General features: G+C 37.6%; 1 protein-coding gene across 2 annotated transcripts in view; it reads left to right on the forward strand.

Moving 5' to 3' along the window:
- ARHGAP42 (Rho GTPase activating protein 42) overlaps positions 1-18,992 on the forward strand; it is a 287,432-nt gene that overhangs the window by 145,656 nt on the left and 122,784 nt on the right. For both annotated transcript variants that reach the window (XM_060303949.1, XM_030883708.2), the window contains exon 4: positions 9,305-9,376. In XM_060303949.1, coding sequence (XP_060159932.1) covers positions 9,305-9,376 — 72 coding nt within the window. The remainder of the gene's footprint in view (positions 1-9,304; positions 9,377-18,992) is intronic.

The following is an 18,992-nucleotide window of genomic DNA, read 5'->3' on the forward strand; positions in this document are numbered from 1 at the left end:
CTATATTCCCATCAGCACAAGGACACTGATATACATGGGACAGCTGTGTTACAGGAAAATCTTTGGCCATCTCCTATAGGGTTAACAACCATAGGGCATCACTGGAATCTAATAGCAATGCCACCAGAGGTGTGCAAGTTCAGGAGATCCTGAGGTTTCCTGAGAATGTCCAAAGGTAGAGGACTGGCAGAAGTAACTTCACCAGTTTCTTTGCATGATGTTTTTACCTAGTCAGAAGGAGGAGCAGTTATATAACACGTTGAAACAGCTGAGGTTGCAGCATTTCTTATATTATTTGGAGCCTGTGTTCTCAAAGGTAGATTTAACCTCAACATTTTCCTTGTATGACCTTTGAGGTAATGCAGCCATATAGTCTATAAAAGTGTTTTCCTAAATGCATACTTTTTGGTCAAAATCAAAAGAAAAGTATTTGTTACAATGAAGGTATGTGCAGGATGTTTGGAGTAACTGTTTTAACTGTTTTTTTTTTTTTTTGCGGTATGCGGGCCTCTCACTGTTGTGGCCTCTCCCGTTGCGGAGCACAGGCTCTGGACACGCAGGCTCAGTGGCCATGGCTCACGGGCCCAGCCGCTCCGCGGCATGTGGGATCTTCCTGGACCGGGGCACGTACCCGTGTCCACTGCATCGGCAGGCGGACCCTCAACCACTGCCACCAGGGACGCCCTTAACTGGTTTTTAAGATGTCTGTTTTAATTTGACTCTTCACATCTCTTGTTATTTACAGCTGAAATATAGTTTGACCTTCTCTTTTGCTGTTTTTTTTTAAAGCCTCCGTTATTATAGTTATAAATGTAGTAATCAGGATGGCAATAAGTAGACACAAGTTTGTGAGGAGGCAGTATGTTATGGTTAGATCTGCTGTTTAAAAATGTTTTCCACAACGCTTGAATGCTGTAAAAGTATTCTTAGTTCAACCTCCCATTAGTGATTGCTGGGTAAGAAGAGATAAAGCAAAAGTAGTTTAAGAGTGACAAAAAAATCTAAGAAAAATAACTTACCTTTCTAGCCCAAATAACTCAGTATTCAGAGAATTTCATTTGGTACAACCTAGAGTTAATGACATTATCAGATCACAGTGGGTTGTATGAAATTTTGCAATTTACCCCTCCTCTCTCCCTTCCTTTCTCAGCTAGATTCTATGAAAATGGTCAGTTTCTTCTTGGATGAATGCTCTTCTGCTCCCTCATCTTATAAGTATAGATGGTTTTATTAAAAAAGAGTTAACTTTACTTTGAGTTATATTCGGGACAGTCGTAAGTTCTGGAAGCAGAGAGGACTGCTTGCTATTTGGCCTAGGAACCAGTGTGTTCCATTTAAGAAGCCTTGACATCCAGTATGTGCTGGTGCGATTTCACTCTTTTATATAAAACTCCAGTAGCAACATCCTAAGTCATTTTAAAAAGTGATATTTCATTACAATCGACCTACTCAAAAAGAAAGAATTTAGCAGGAAGCAAGTACAACTTTGTATTAATAAGCTCTTACGATCATTATACATAAAATGTAAAAATCTTTGTAAACAGGCTATGAGATAAAGGCATGTTATCATCTTTATTCTGTAGAAAGGGAAACAGACACGGAGAGTCTGAGTAAATTGACTGAGATTGCACAGTTTTCATGGGAATATTCAAGAATTAAATACAAATCCATGCACTCTCCTGGAGAGTGTACTTCTACTTATTTTCTGAAATAAAAGATGGGATTCATATAGCACCATTCTCCAAAAACTTAAATTTCTTTTCCTAAGTATATTCCTATAAGAAAAGTATTATTACTGGTAAAAGTAAAGATGAAACTAATATTAAATATAAGTGAGTTGGATCTAAATAGATGAGGTCCATTGAAGGAGGATTCATAATGGAACACCGACTTAATAGAATCAAAACATCCAATATTGAAGTAATAAGTGACGTTCAAGGAGGAATTAAATGGATTACTGTGGTACCCAGATAATCTTACATTTTGTTTTAAAGATGAAGACATGATTTTTCAGAGTACTTTGCTGCTCACATTAAAGGATATAAAGTAAAATGCATTTAGTTTTAACGTCATAGTACTTATTATGTGAAAGTCTTGTTCATATGTCTATCCTTCACACTTCCTGTGAGATTTGGGTTTTGAGTTCTAGTTTAGAAGAGCTGTGAGTTTGCTGACTTAGAGGACTGACTCTTGTGAGGTAGTGGAGAGTTAACTTGACCGGTCTCAGCGTGAGCCTCGGGCTGTCCCTAGACCACTTGCCAGAACTTCATCTAAAAGGAGGGGGCAATAGGATGGGGGTTGGAACAGGCAGAGGAGAGATACTTGCCTGTAATCACAAATTAGGATTCTGATCTGATTTTCCAGTTGCAAATACCAACGGGAAAATGATCCAGTCTTACCTCAGAGACTATTTATAGGTGTCTTCCACATTGATTGTGTTCACTCTACTCATTATTACATACCTTTGTGATCTTTCCCCTCTACGTGGATTGGCTATAATAGGCATCTCAACAGGAAATTGTTTTTGCAGTGAGCTACATCATCCATGTTTTATTTCTGTAAATAACTTGTTCTGTTGTAGCCTTCTCAAACAGTTGCTTTTGATAGCACTGCAGAAAATCATTAAATCTTCTCTTCAAAACCTGGAGTCTTTCAGAGCTTTGATAGTTTGAGGTACGAAATTGTAATCTTACATCCTGGTGAGACACTATAATCATTGATTTGTGATGATCTGTGACTGGTACCAACAACACTCAAGCTTAACCAAAACGTGGAGGGGGGAGAGAAAGTAAAAGTTTAAGAAGAATTACTTTTCAGATTTGTTTTATTCTATCACTACTCACTTCCTTGGACAAACAAGTTATGGTAAGGTTCTCAGCAGTGAAAAGCAAGCATTGAAAATTCCTATAGGACAGCACTTGAAAATTCACGGTCTATAGAAAATAATAATTCATGTGTACTTGGAGAAAAAAAAAACCCAAACATGTTTGGATAATCATTCTTCTAACCACATAAAAACATTTCTAGCCATTACTTTTGAGCGATTTATGAGCACTCCCTTGTGGCTGTTTATTAGAACCGCTTGAAATAGCAAAAGAAAAGCAACAGCAAGCTTAACTGCCAGGTTTAATGTAACACACCCACAGTTAAAGTGTGTCTACCCAGTAAATGCAGTATTGTAAAGTTTTACCCAATATCAGATTTGCTTCTCTGCTGCGAAAAATAAGTGAAATAGCTGGTGATTATTTTTGAATTTAAAAATGGACCAATATCTATAAAAATAAGTTGTCTAAACCCAAGGTTTAGGTAATGATTAAGAATTATAAAATAGGGGCTTCCCTGGTGGCGCAGTGGTTGAGAATCTGCCTGCCAATGGAGGGGACATGGGTTCGAGCCCTGGTCTGGGAGGATCCCACATGCCACGGAGCAACTAGGCCCGTGAGCTACAGCTACTGAGCGTGCGCGTCTGGAGCCTGTGCTCCGCAACTAGGGGGCCACGACAGTGAGAGGCCCACGCACCGCGATGAAGAGTGGCCCCCGCTCGCCGCAACTGGAGAAAGCCCTCGCACAGAAACGAAGACCCAACACAGCCAAAAATAAATAAATGAATTTAAATTAAAAAAAAAAAGTGCTCCAATAACCTAAAGGAGTTATTAAAAAAAAGAATTATAAAATAGATAATGGTTAATTGTGCCTTAATTACTGAAATATGACCTTTTTCAAGAATTTATATTATCAATATCTAGTGAGAGCATTAAAATTGCTTTTGTATTTTTCCTAAAGCCTCTTAGTGAGGTCATGCAAAGTAACACGTTCCACAGATATTATGGGAGCCTGAATCTCCTGAACTCTGTGACTTGATTCCCACCCCTCTCACCCCCCACAATTACCTTCTGGAAGGAGTTTTATCAAGCCTCTTGCGTAAATCTGTGGAGAAAGAGTTCCATGTGAGCCAGAACTGCATTTCTCTGGATTCTTTTTTAAACCTTGTGAAAGTTAACTCACCAGAGTTGTACCCCAGATTCACATTTTTAGTTATGGTTTCCTAGCATTTTGTATGTTATTTTCCTTTATTATGCAGTAGTAACAGTAACTAACAAAAATTTAGATACCTTCTTTACTTCACACTTGGATTACTTCAGATTTGAAGAATTTCATCCTGGTGATTGACCAGTGTGTAAGGATGAAAGTCATGTGTTCCCTGGGGGGTGTACAAAGATGAGGGTCAGAAGCAGCCAGATCGGGTTGTAAATCCACTTTGTACCCTTTGAGTGTTGGCATTTCCATTTTGATCTCTTGGATTTAGATTCACATGATGTGAACAGCAGCCCATCGACTGCATACAAAAGAAGCATCATATTTCAGATGTAAAACCACACATATGTTATTATGGTTTATGGAAAAATTTAGGTTCCTGTGTTATCTACCACTGTAGATGGATACTCTGAATGGGTCTCTGTTCTGTTAAATTAATTTGGATTTCAATTTCTACCTTTTGAGTAACTACATTTTAAATCATCTTGGGACATTCTCAGACTGCTTAGGAAGGTTCTGAACACGTAGTTGACATTGTGAATTCTGTGAAGAAACAAACATTTATCGAAAGCCTGCCATATGCCAAATCTGTGCTTGTTATTTTAAAAATACATATATATTTCCCTTTGATTTTTATAAAAACCTTAAAAGGTATAGGGATGAAGACATCAAGTCTTAGCAGTTTAGGTGCCGAGATTCAAAATGGATCTGGGTCTAACTTTAACACTCATATTCTTAATATATTCCAGATGATTTTTAGGTTTTGAACTTCATTACTCACATAAAATCAACTTTAATCTCAATATTGTGAAGGGCTTAGCATAGTACTTGGCACACATTAAACACTCAACAAATCATCTCTCTTGTTATCTCTATCACTCCATTGGATGTTTTTCTCCCCCTTCATTTTTTTCTGTTTAGTACCTCTGGAATTTATGTTTTATTCCTTCAATTTCACATTAATAGAATAAGAGTAGGGAGAAGAAAGAGAAAAAAATTGAGCAAGTCCAAAAACAAGAGAAGAAAATGAAGAAATATGGAAGAAGTAGAGATAGGATGTAATACTTGCCCCATTGTGTGGTTGTTAACGATCACATTTGGTTCAAGTTTATATCCTCAAGTTTTGTTTTATTCCCAGGTCATACTTACATAACAGCGACATAAGAGTTGTGGCAGAGATTTAAACTATTGGATATGAATGTGAATGCCAGTGTCTTAGTATACAGATCTGCGTGCATTCTCTCTCTCTCTCTTTTTTTTTTTGGGGGGGGTTGTGTTGGGTCTTCATTGCTGTGCATGGGTTTTCTGTAGTTGCGGTGAGTGGCGGCTACTCTTCATTTTGGTGCATGGGCTTATTGCGATGGCTTCTCTTGTTGTGGAGCACAGGCTCTAGGTGTGTGGGCTTCAGTAGTTGCAGCATGCGGGCTCAGTAGTTGTGACTCACAGGCTCTAGAGCACAGGCTCAGTAGTTGTGGCGCATGGGCTTAGTTGCTCTGCAGCATGTGGGATCTTCCCGGACCAGGGCTTGAACCCACGTCCCCTGCATTGGCAGGTGGATCTTAACAACTGCACCACCAGGGAAGTCCCCGCATCCACTCTCTTTTCTAATTTTTCCCTACCCAATAAAAAACCATTTTATTCATATTGATTAGTTCTGCTATTTTGAGGTGGAATACTCTGCTGCAATATTTCTTTTGAGTCTTCCCATGGCATCAGACGTAATAGGTCCAAAGTGAAATCCATTGTCTTTATTCTTTCTCTACCAAACATACTCCCTTCCTCATTTATCCTAGTTCTTAATGTGGTGCCAAAGTTCCAGTGCCTGAGGCAGAAAACTTAGTGTCACCTTAGATTCCTCTCCTTCTGGATCCTTTTTTTTTTTTTTAAACACCTGCCTCTGCAGTTCCCTGCTACCCATCTGTCAACACCGCAGCCACCTGATCTAGTTATCACTTCAAACTTGTGTTCTTCTCCCAGCCATTCAGCTTGCATATCTTGTCTTTATATCTTTATTCTCAAAGTATCCCACATATTACTTCCTAGAAAAAGTTTTTACATTAATCTTCTTTTTAGAAACCAGCAGTGATTCCATGTTCAGGTTACTTTGCCTAGATTATGGGTATCCTTTCCATACTTACTCCAGTTAAGTTTCCTACTAATAATGTACATGCTTTTCCCCAGTTAGATAATGTTATTAGTTAATAACATATGGAACCTGCTATGTGCCAAAACTGTTCAACGTACTTTATATTCATTGTGCCATTCCCATTTTTAAAAAGTTAACTGAAGGCCTGTAACTTGGTCAGTGCACTCACAATTGGGATGGACTCTTAATGAGCGTGTAATAAATAGTTTCTTTTCCTGCACTGCATTCCCCCTTCTCACATTCCATGCTTAGTTTTACCCCCCCTTGCCTTTTTCATGGTGTTTCCTGTTCCTAGGATATTTTTTCTCTTTGGTGTATCCAATTCATATCCGCTTCTAATTCACATCCACTATGCAAATACTACCTTGACTTATTTAGTTCTCATGGATCTTTCCTGTTGTCAAAATTCTGACATATTTATGAGGAGTTCTGCGTAGTTTATCATGTAACTATTCTCAATGTAATCAGTTTTGTCTCAGTTTTTCTGAAAATTTTAGCAGGGCTTTATGAGCATTAAATACTTGTTGGATGAATAATTTTTTCCCTCTTCACAAGTAGACATCAACTTTCTGGAAGGTTTAGCCCATTTCTTAATTTTTTTCCCTTCCCCACACAGCTCAGCAATGTGCTTGGCACGTATATAAATACTTAGTGATTGAATGTAGGCGAGTCTAGGCCATCTGCCTTTTGTGACTTTCATGGGAAAATACCTTCTCATTTTGTGCACATAGATGCACTTCAACCAAAAGGGTAGCACAGAAGATTAAGATAAAGAAGTGTATCAGGTATATAATTGCAGAATGAGATACATTATCTGTGTTTATTTGGACATATTAAAAGCCATAAACTTTTAATACTTAACTAGATGTAAGGCACTGAGCTAAGTGTTTTACATTTATTATCTTCATTCTTAGAACCAAGCTGTTGGATAGGTGACGCAGTTGATGCTCAGAATGGTTAAATAGCAGCTCATAAGCAATAGAACTGGGTTTAAACTCAGGCATTCTTGATTTTAAATACTTAAGTGCTGTGCTGCATATCTTGTTATTCACCCTCATTGTTGGAGTTTTCACCACTTGAGACATACCTCCTTGTTTAAGTTCATTAACTTTAAATACATTAGATCATGCTGGTTTCCAGCATAAAGTAAACATTCAGTGACTGTTAGCCTTTATTGTTGCTATTTTTCCAGAGTACACTAAAGTGTCCATGACATTGTCTTTCCCCTTATGCAAACTTTAAAGACAGAATCAGCTATTTATTACCTCTGTAAAATCTGGAGAAATATATATATGTGTGTGTTTAAATGTATTTGGAGTTTCATGAGGGCAAAGAAGATTTAGAGAGTGAGAATTTAAAGTGAGCTACTTTGCTACTGTTTCCAATCATCTCTCTGTAGTAAGATGCAATGCCTGCACAGTGTATCTGGAGGGATGCCTGTCTTGAGCTCACAAATGGGAAGTAGGTAATGGATGTCAGAGGTATCTACAGTTGCCCTCAGTGTCTTGGGAAGGATTTTGACTATTGATCTACTTTGTATGTTTTCACAATGGAGGATTTTAGGTCCTCTTTTCAAGAGGCCATCTCGTTTTTCTGCAAATTGGAGAATGACAGAATCATGGAAGACATTACTACTTTAGTTTTTATTTTTGTGTATACTATCTTTGTGTGTTTAGATTATGGAATTTAAGAAATAAATTCCATAATTTGACTAGAGAATAACCAGTTTAGTGAAAATAAGTGAAAGTAAAACCCTTTTATTGAAATTTTAAAATTTTGATAAAATTTTAAACTTACAGAAAAATTATAAGAAGCATATAAGGAACTCCTATATACTCTTTAACCTATTTTTAAATAGTGACCTATTTGAAAAATAGGTTTTTCTTTCATCTTAACATTTGCTAATTATGTAATAAGTCATGTTATTATCACAGTGGTAGAATGAATGATAATCTTGTTAACTGGGCCTACCTTTTCCCCCTCAGCTTTATTAAGATATAATTGACACATAACATTGTATAAGTTTAAAGTGTACAACATGTTGATTTGATACATTTATGTATTGTAAAATGATTACCACCGATGGCATTAGCTAATATCTCAATCTTGTCACATTGTTACCATTTCTTTTTGGGGTGAGAACATTTAAGATCCTATGTTTAATTTTAATGCTTTCTAAAGGGATTTTTTAAAAGTCAAGACTTCCTTCCAGCATACTGCTATCCTTAGAAATGTCTGTTTCCTCGTATCCAGTCACTACCCCCGCCCCACCTTGAACCCCCTCACCATATTTTTGCAGATCAATTTAAAGATTTATCTGTTTTACAATTTAAATAAAATCCAATTTGGAGTTTTGGGCTAAAATACTGTTCATTGAAATGACATGCAAACCGTGTGAAATGAGAACATTCAGGCAAATCCCAAGTGTAAGGAATATAATTAAACAGGGAAAAAATAAGCCTTATTTTATTTTGCAGCTGTAGAATTATAACATTCTAGTGGTAAGATGGAAGAGCTTTTATATGGCTCAGTTTTTTTTGTTTGTTTTTTTGTTTGTTTTGCTGTACGCGGGCCTGGCCTCTCACTGTTGTGGCCTCTCCCGTTGTGGAGCACAGGCTCCGGACGCGCAGGCTCAGTGGTCATGGCTCACAGGCCCAGACGCTCCGCGGCATGTGGAATCTTCCCGGACTGGGGCACGAATCCATGTCCCCTGCATCGGCAGGCGGACTCTCAACCACTGCGCCACCGGGGAAGCCCTATGGCTCAGTTTTAAAATGATGCTTGAACTGACTACATTAAACCAGTATAATTAAAGGTATTTTAAAATTTAGTATCTGGTGTGCTATTTTAGTTAAATTTTAGAATATGAAATTTAAATGTTTAAGATCTCATCATGAGTACGTGCTTTCACATTATTGTTAGGATGAAGTGAAATAATTTGTGAAAACAACTTAATTATAAACTAGAAAAAGACTATAACGTGAGGTATTTTTATTTCATTTATAGCAGCAAAGGAGAAGAAAAGCTGTTTATTTAAATAAGTGGAATAAAGGAGCCATCTTTATTTCAATATTGTTTGCATGAATTATACAGGATTTAATGTATTTGCATTTTTGATTTCAGATTCAAAACGCTAATGATGTATTAATTGCGCCACTTGAGAAATTTCGCAAAGAACAAATAGGTGCAGCAAAAGTAAGTGTTGCATTTTATTATTCTTTGGATATTCTCCTGATAATTAAAGATGACAGACGTAATTTCAGACGTTAACATTTTTGAAAGTAGAATGACCTTTTAAAACTTCCGTACGTCATTTAAAATTTTGCACAGAGCCTATTACAAAGACTGGAATTCTTTTAAACACAGAAAAGATATTATTCTTCTACTGAATAGAGAAAAAGTCAGCATAAGTGGGTTCCTCCCATCCCAACAATGGTAGGAAATTAACTGTTTTAAAGACGGTGAAATTATGGTAAAAATATGAGGAGTTTTCCTAACATCTATATAAAATAAAATTAGGCACGAGGTATGTACACTGAAAATTAAGGTAGTAATTATAAAAGACCTTTTATTATTTTTTGTATTTTTTATTCTTAATAAAAATATTAGGAATATAAATATTAAGAATATAATATAAAGTGTTTGTGGAAAACTTTAGACATCTTTTTCAGGCCTTTGCATTAATGTTTAATTGGTTATGGATCAATTAAAATTTCCCTGAGCCTAATAATTTCTGAAATTTACTTGCATCCTCTTTCTTAGATCCATGTTTAACTACCTTCTCAACATCATGTAAGGACATAAAATTTGGGTTTCCAAGATAGAACCTGTCATCTGTCATACTTCCCCTGTCCTTTCTCTGATTTGATTTTCTAATTAGTCAATGACATACCTCTTCCCTCTTTTGAGCAGTGCTTTCATTCTCCTGCAGGAATATTTCTCCTCTATTCTCCTCCCTTCTGTCTGAAATATTGAAATAGCCTACTGGTTGGTCTCTATGTCCCCACCCTAATCTGTTAACAAATTTTTGCCATGTTTAACAGTTGTTCTTCAATGATGAAACCTTCAGTGGTTGTCTCTGAGAGAGACAGTTTAATCTCAATAATGAAATTTTTTCACAGTGTGGCCACTTTCTACGTTTCAGTGTACCTCCCTCATCTGGTACAACTGTCTGTTCACTAGTTCCTGTATATATCCTGGCTCTACTAATGTCTTTGCCCAAACTTTTCCCCTCCTTGGAATATTTCTTACCCTTAACTTGTTGAAGTCTTGCTAGCTCTCCATGGTCCCTTATATTCCAGCACCAGAAAGAAGCCTTCCTTTATGTGGGTCTTTCCTCATATATCTGTTCCCCTTCCAGGACTGATTTTTTTTTTCTTACAGAATCAAGTAGTCCTTATGCTTATTTCCTGTAAAAAGCTATCACAGTCTGCCTTGAATCAGAGTTCTATGTGCATTTCTCCACCAATTATGAGCCATTATCAAGTCAAGAACTAAACCAGAACCATTTCTGTGTTAATTCAGCAAACATTTATCAATATCTTGGTTGGCCCACTTGTGGCAAAGTATGGTGTTTGATAAGATTAAGGGATACAGTTGTAAACAAGACAGACAAGATCCCCACACTTGTGTCATTTATTATCTTTTGTGTATTTACAAATGCACTGAGAATTGTGATACAGAAGTGCAGGGTGCTTTGTGAGAGTATAATTAATGGAACTGACCTTGTCCAGAGAACCAAGCAATGCCTTCTGGTGGAAGTATTGGTTAAGCAGAGAACTAAATGATGAGAAAGAAATAGCTAGAAATGGGGATACAGGGGCAGCAAGGGAGGAACCTTCTTTACACTCCAGAAGAGGACCGTGGGGATGGAGGACGTGTGCATGCCTTTGTATTTACTCGTTATTCTATTTTACTCTTACTCACGATAAAGAAAAGTTGTAGGTAGAGTGATTATATTTGATCAAAATATTATGAAATATTTTGATATTTTAAAATATCACTCTAGTTGCATGCCATGCATGGATTGGAGGAAGCAGGACTGCTTGAGGGAAACCATGCTTGGGAGTTAAAGGACAGTTATCTTGGATTCAGAAGGGAACACTGGCTGTGGAGACAACGGGATGTATTTCAGAGGTAAAATGGAAAGGGTAGGAAATGGGTTACATACTGGGAAGTGAGCGACAGCACATTTCAGTGATGACTCCCAGGGTTCTGTGTTGTAAAATTGGGTGTTTTTTGGAGCCACATACTGAGATAGGGAACATTTATGTTAGGATGGCAAAGATGGTTTGCCATGAATGAATTTGAGGTTTCTCTGAGTCATCCAAATGGACATGGTGAGTTAGCAGGTGTATGTTCAGATCTGAATTAGAAATATATTTAGGAATTGTCCTCTAGGTGATAATTAAAATCATGGAGATATATTAGATCCCCCTGGGAAAGAGTAGATTGAGAAGAGGACCTAAATTCTATATAATCTGAGAACTCTCAACATTTGATGTTTGGAAAAAAAGAAAGACAGATAAGGAGGCTGAGAAGGAAGAAGCAGAAGAAGGAAGAAAATACAAGAATGTGGTGTCTCAGAGCAAGAAGTCTTTTCAAGAATAATAATAGCTGATCTTTCTTGAGATCTATACTGTAGGATAGATTTCACTGAGCTATTACATTTGTGACCTGATTAAGTCCTCACAAGCAACCTTAGTGGTGAGTACAGGTGTTACATCTGCTTTACAGTGAGGAAAATGATGAGGTCACCTGCATGCACCATTTCATAGAGCTGGGAAATCAGCCTATGGATCTGAAATCAAGCCATTTTCCTTCAAAGCCTCGATTTACCACCATATTTCACTTCATCAGTGATATTTTTTTTGAGGATTTTTTTTTTTTTTGCGGTACGCGGGCCTCTCACTGTTGCGGCCTCTCCCATTGCGGAGGGACGCGCAGGCTCAGCGGCCATGGCTCACGGGCCCAGCCGCTCCATGGCATGTGGGATCCTCCCAGACCTGGCCACAAACCCACGTCCCCTGCATCGGCAGGCGGACTCTCAACCACTGCGCCACCAGGGAAGCCCCATCAGTGATATTTTTATGAAGTTAAAAACCTTTGTGAAGAATTCTTTCTCTAGCACAGAATATTCCAACTTTTTGGCCCATTTAAAATAGTAAATTTCATATGTGTATAGATTCTTATTTGCAGGTTTAGGTTAGCTACAGTTGCAGTAGCATGAGCAATTACACCCATTTTATTTTGTTTTTTAAGTATCTCAATTGCTGGACAGGTCAGCTGGACACACAACAGTGTTCTATGACCTTTGCTACTCGTTGGGAGGTTGAACTTGTAGTTGAATTAATTCAGATGAAATCTTGAGCATAAATATGGTTGTACTGGGCCTCTTGGTGGTGGTGATTCTGTGTATTTTATTTGCCTGATGGCTCTTAGTACTATATTGTTTCTCAGCTGCTAAGTGATCCTTGTTTAGTAAAGTGAATGGAAAGTAGGCATTCTCTTCTGCAATATTTGTATAGGTCAATTTTCTTTTTTTCTGTTATTGCAGAAACATCTTGGTAGGAATAAAGATCTTGAAAATGTTGATTTTTTTTTTCTATCGCTTTACTTCCTGTTTTGCTTAGGTATTTTCTTACTTGGTAAATAAAGTTAATTCTACAAATGACACTCTTACACTTTTCACAGTCTTGACAGTGGAGGTTTCCCACAAGTGTGTTCAGGCTGATGAGTCAGCTAGAAGGCAAGAGTGTCAGTTAAGGTCCACTGCAGTCAGGACCTCCTCAGCTTGGACCTAGTGGAAAACAACTGAGTCAGAGTGGCCCTCTCCTCACATGCAGATGATTCTATTTAACCGAAGTGGATAAAGTCCATGGATGGTAAACATTTCCTTTGTTAAAGTGTGTTTTTGAGACACACTTGAGCTTTGAGACACCTGATACTTTGCTGTGGAAAGCAAGGCCCTGAGCGAGTTACAGTTGTGGGAAAAAAACACTGCATCTGTGAGAGGCATTAGAAAAGATTAATGATGGGGTTGTTGAACTGAAGGACGGAAGAGATGGGTCCTGCTTTGTGAATAGCTAAAGATTAGAAGAATTATCCATAAACACTTGTCAAGAATGTATTTATTTAAAGGTTCTTAGTCTGAGGGTGTATGCAGAATGAAATTGTATTGCAGGCCTGACCTATTACATGTGTCAGACATAGAAGTGAATGTTTGGTTTCTTTAATTCATCTCCTCATACACTGTTGACTTAAATGCTAGAAATGAGTGGAACATAGGTATTCCGAATGAATAATGCCAGCTAGAATTTCCACAATATGAATATGCCTAGAGAAGCATTATTATAGAGCAAGATGAGTTATAACTTGTTATCACACTTTTTTGTATATATTAACAGCTATATTTCATTGTATTGGAAGCGTCCTCCTTGCCCCCAGAGAGAATGAATTGTACGTCATATCTGCAGCTTCCACACGTGTTCCTGCATAAACTGGCTGATGCCAAAATATTGGTAGAACTTCATATCTGAGTTCCTAGTCAAAAACAAATACATTAGGGAGAAATCTGGGTGACCAGTGGCTCATTTTCCACATATAAACGGACTGAGCGGCTGGCTGGGGGTGCTCAGTCCCCAGTCCCCAGAAGGAGGACCAGAGCTCAGCTCTTCAGACCAGCAGTCTTTTGACTACTCCATGCTGCTCTTTAGAATACTCTTTTGTGAAATATTTTTTTCTTTACTTTTGGCAAACAAATGTTTTAGTGTGAAATATCTTAATGATAAAAATGTTGTAAATAAGCCCAAACTTGCCCACTTTGAATCAAACCTATTTAATGTATCTGTCTTGATTTAAAAATTCCCCAGCACAGGCCTGGGCAGTATGCCTCCTTGTAATGGAAAATGTCCTGTGGTGATAGGCCCAATGGAGCAATCACCCTTCCAGGGAAGGGGGAATGAATCACACCTTTAGTCTACCCCTGGGCTCAGGGTACCCCACAGACCCCTCTCAACAACCCTCCCTCCCAGCGTTTAAACTTTGTGCCTTTGACCATCTGCTAGGTCTGAAGATATTTTATGCAAAGAGTTCTTGGGCCCCTGAAGTCAAGGATGGGGGTGCTTGGCAGCTGTTCCCTCTCCCCGGGGATATGCAACCCTTAGAGATTGCCTCGGAGCCCCCTCCCAGCCAGTGGGGAGATGGACCCCTCCCTTGCTCAGTGCCTCCTGGCTGGGCCTTCACCTCAGGGGGTCCATATATACATTTGATAAGCCCACCCCTCCCATATTGCATGCATGTTATACTCCAGAGCCAAAGTATAGCCCTTCCCCCTGTAGCCTCTGCTCTGCCTCCCCCTGCTGGGGTGGTGGGGGTATGACTGAAGGGTCATCCTAGGTAGATTTTGTGGAGGTGGGAACAGAGGCATTGAGACTCTAAAGCAGTAGACAATCCCCAGATACCATCGGTAGATTTGGAACTGCATTTGTTGTTTGTTTTATATGCATATATTTTAGGGCTGTAGATTTACTTTCCTAATTTGTTTTCCATAGCTTATTCCTGAGCACAAAATGCTAATAATCGATCACATTTATTTTTCCTCACCCTGGCCTTTGAGGCAGTTGGGACCAGTAGCATCATCTTTTCTACTAGAGAGACCAGAGGCCTAGAGAAGAGTGTGAGCTAGGACTAGAGAAACTTGGACCTCCCACCGAGAGGCTGGGAGGCAGAAGTTTGGCTGAATGAGTGTTAGTTTCACACGCCCAGGGGGTAGGGGGATGGGGACACTTAAAACCTGTAGTTACTGAATCCCTTCTCCAGGCGGGTCCTGCCTTGAAAGGACAGAGGAGCCAGCCCTGCTCTGTCATTAGGCCTTGTAGATAGGGAACGTGGACTATCTAAATCCTCACCTCCCTTTTTTTTTCTTTTCTTTTTGTTTGGATGTTTTCACAGGTCTCACTTATACCAAAGGGAAAGAATCTTCATTAAAGTCCATATTTCTTCTAAAAAAAAAAAAAAAATTTCTCAGCACACAGTATGCAGTTAACATGGGCTGGTTTTATTAGATAAGAGACTTGAGAAATACTACCCATTAAAGTTAAAAGGTACATTTTCATTTGTATGGGAAATGTTTTTAAGATTGGTTTTCATTTTCACTTAGACCTTACTGGAAATCATGTGAACATTCTTCCATGGTTTTAAAACAAAAATAAATGATATAATATTAGTCATGTAAAAATAGAACTTGATTTTCTTTACGTTGATTTCTATTGAAAACTACAGTAGAACTGGATAATTCTTGTCCCTTTGTTCTGTCCATAATAGAGTTTGGTTCTGCCTCTGAATATTTGTTAATTACACAGCAAGGCATGTTAAAAAATAATAATTTTAGCATATAGTACCTAAAAAATCTGTGGCTAAGTATCACAATTAATTCCTTTTACAACCTTAAAATTTCCTTCATGTGAAAAATGGCTGCATTCTAATTTGTTGTCTCAAATATGCAAATGGTTTAGGGAATCTAGAAGAATTACAGGTACTTATTTCAAGTTTAAAAGAGTTTACCACTAAAGCAAGTTATTCATCTAATTTAATGCATAATAAATACTTTGGACTCATGATGAGAACAATCCAAAAGGGAATTCTCTGGCGATCCAGTCATTAGGACTCCGGGCTTCTACTGCAGGGGCCACTGGACTGCCTGCAAATTCCCTTTTGGATTGTTCTCATTCATGAGTCCAAAGTATTTATTATCCATTAAATCAGGTGAATAACTCAGTTCAGTGACCAACATATGGTTACCATAGGAGAAGTGGGGGAGGGGTAAATTGGAAGATTGGGATTGACATATACACACTACTATATATAAAATAGATAACTAATAAGAACCTACTGTATAGCACAGGGAACTCTATTCAATACTCTGTAATGACCTGTATGGGAAAAGAATCTAAAAAAAAGTGGATATATGTATATGTATAACTGATTCACTTTGCTGTACAGCAGAAACCAACACAACATTGTAAATCAACTATACTCCAATAAAAATTAATTTTAAAAAAAAGAAAGTGGTTTATAGGATCAGAGTATGGATTTAAATCACCTTACTTTCCTCCTGTTTTCAACAGGTCCTACAGAGAATGGTCAGGATTGGTTTTTCATATGCTGCTGATGGCCACTGAGCTGAGTCTCTCTCTTAGACAGATATTCTCTGGCAATGACTGTATTTGGTACTGAATTCTCTGGGTGAACTAGAAACAATTTGATAGTTGTTTTGAGACTACTTATGAATCCCTTTATTGTGCCTTCTATCAGTAAACTCTATTATGTTATATAGAGTTTTAGAATTACTGATTTTGTTATTTGATCCCATTTTTAAACGATAATAGTTACGCTTTATAATAGTTAACCAGGTACTGCCCTAAGCACATTACATGTAAACTCATTTAATCCTCACAACCAACATATTAGATAAGAAAACTGCTGAAACTCATTTTATAGATAAATAAAATGAGGTGCAGAGAAGTTAAGTAAATGGGCCGAGGTCACATGACTAGTAAGGAGTATAGTTAGATTTTAAACAAATGAGATCAAGCCTATAGAGTACTTTCGTAGCACCACCACATGTTTGATGCTCAAGAAATACTAATTCCTTTTCTCTGTTCTCAGCGAAAATTGTCTGGTTAGCTCATTTAGAGAGCAAAATAATGTCTTTTAATTGTTTAGCAGCCAGTTCTGTGGAGTCATACAAACTTGAAATCAAAACCTGGCACTTAGTACTTATAGGAAATGTGAACTTGGATAATTAAATACTTTTTAAAGTTTCGCTATCAGAAAAATGGAGACATAATAGAATCGTCATAGAATTAATTATAGCATAATTTGACATTTCATATAAATTGCTTAGCATAATTTCTTCCACATAAGTACTAGGATGTTAATTGCTCTTATTTTATAATTAATAATAATTACTGCTATTATATCCTTTCTGTCAGCATTACTCAACGTACTGCAGTAAAAGTAAGGTCATTGTTCATACAGGTTAGTTTGCCTTATTTTTTTTTCATAGAGACAAATGCAAGTTGATTGCTAAATATTTAGATAGAGTGGTTCACGGGGCTACCAAGCAAGAGGGCCTTAGATATACATTACCTATAATTTAATAACACTATACAGTCTATGGGGCACTATTACTTATAACAGTCTAACAAAATTGGAAGTATCGTCATTCTTCAGATGACTCTCTGAGACCCAGAAAGGTCAAGTGGCATTGCCAAAAACCCAGAGGTGCACATGTGTTCTATCTGGGACTCAAATCCAGGCCTTCTGATACCTAATTCAGTTGTTTGGCACCTGACTCCATCATGGGAATGTAAACCTTTTTTTTTTATAGTTTATTGTGTATTTTCACCATCCTTTACAGCATTCTTATGAGGCGAATATCAGCCCTAATTGACCCCATTGCCACCACTAGAAAAACAAACCAGATCACATTCCTTGGAGACAGTGAGTCAGTAGTAATCTGTATGCTTGACAGGTGGTACCATTCAATGTCTCCACATGCTCTGAAAATTCTGAGGGTATCGTGTTCTTATGTATATTTCAGAACCTGACAGTCATTGGAAAAGCTGAGCCTCACATAGAGTTGGACTTCTGGATAGGAATGTAACCCAAAAACTACTTTGCTGAATAATTTAATTTATATATATTACATCAGTATGTATTAAATGTGTATTGTGTTTACATACATATGTAGATTATTATAACTTTATTAAGTGACTACTAATTGCTCAGATAAGAACATATGCTCTTATAATTTGATTACAATAAATTGTAAATAAGGTTATCACTATTTTCCTTCCTAATTATTCTTATGTTATTTATGTTAATTATAATATGCCTGAAGACTGATACTTAAGAAACATTTTAAGCTTCCCTACAAATTGTATTTTTACAGAAGATCCTTATGCTAAATTTTTAGGTCAAATATATAATTTTTAAAAATTTTCACACAGTTTACAAGTGCCATACATAAATAGGAATTAAAAAATACAGTGGAGTCTCACTAAGGAGCATCATTGTTGAAATCAATGCCCAGAGATCTGGAGAGTGAAATCCGCTGTACAGTTAAGATTCTTTTCATTCTTCAGTGGTCAGCCTTCTTCAGTGAGAATAGAACCTGTTTCCTTGTCATGAAGGTTCGTCTGTAGCAAATCCAGTTACTTAGGGTTAACCTGGTAGAGGGAGAAGCTCTAACTAATGAAAATTTTCTAGGTCTCTTGTTTCTAACAGAGACAACAGTGAGGAGTTCAAGAGTTCCACCTGCACAGAGCACATTTCCCTAGTGAACTTTGTATCTTCTCCAGATAACAAGGTGGTTTCCTTGGTTCTGAGACTTAGTGTTTTTATTTGTAGATACTTTCTTTCCTCTACCTCATCTGCTGGCTGCCCTGCTGTAGAAGAGCTTCCTACTTGAGAGGTTATGCCTCAAATCCATTTCACCATATATATGTTGGTTCTGAGCATGCTGTACATGTTGCTATTTTTACTTATACCTTCTTTGTTCATGATTACTGCCTTCCCAGTGGTCCTTGAGATGGTTGGGAGGCTATTTAAGTGGTTGGAAATATTCTGAAACATTTAGGAAACTTCATATTGACTTCTGTGGAAAACTCAAACAAGAACTCAATAAAACTGGAAACATTTTATTTTATGTTTACATTTTAGAATTCAGAGCAAGTTGCAGATACAGACAGAAGTCCTTTTCAAGCGTCAGGAATATGTCGGTCTGTAGTAAGCACCATTTGATGTT

This window comes from Globicephala melas, chromosome 8 (genome assembly GCF_963455315.2).
Source record: "Globicephala melas chromosome 8, mGloMel1.2, whole genome shotgun sequence".
Classification (NCBI taxonomy): domain Eukaryota; kingdom Metazoa; phylum Chordata; class Mammalia; order Artiodactyla; family Delphinidae; genus Globicephala; species Globicephala melas.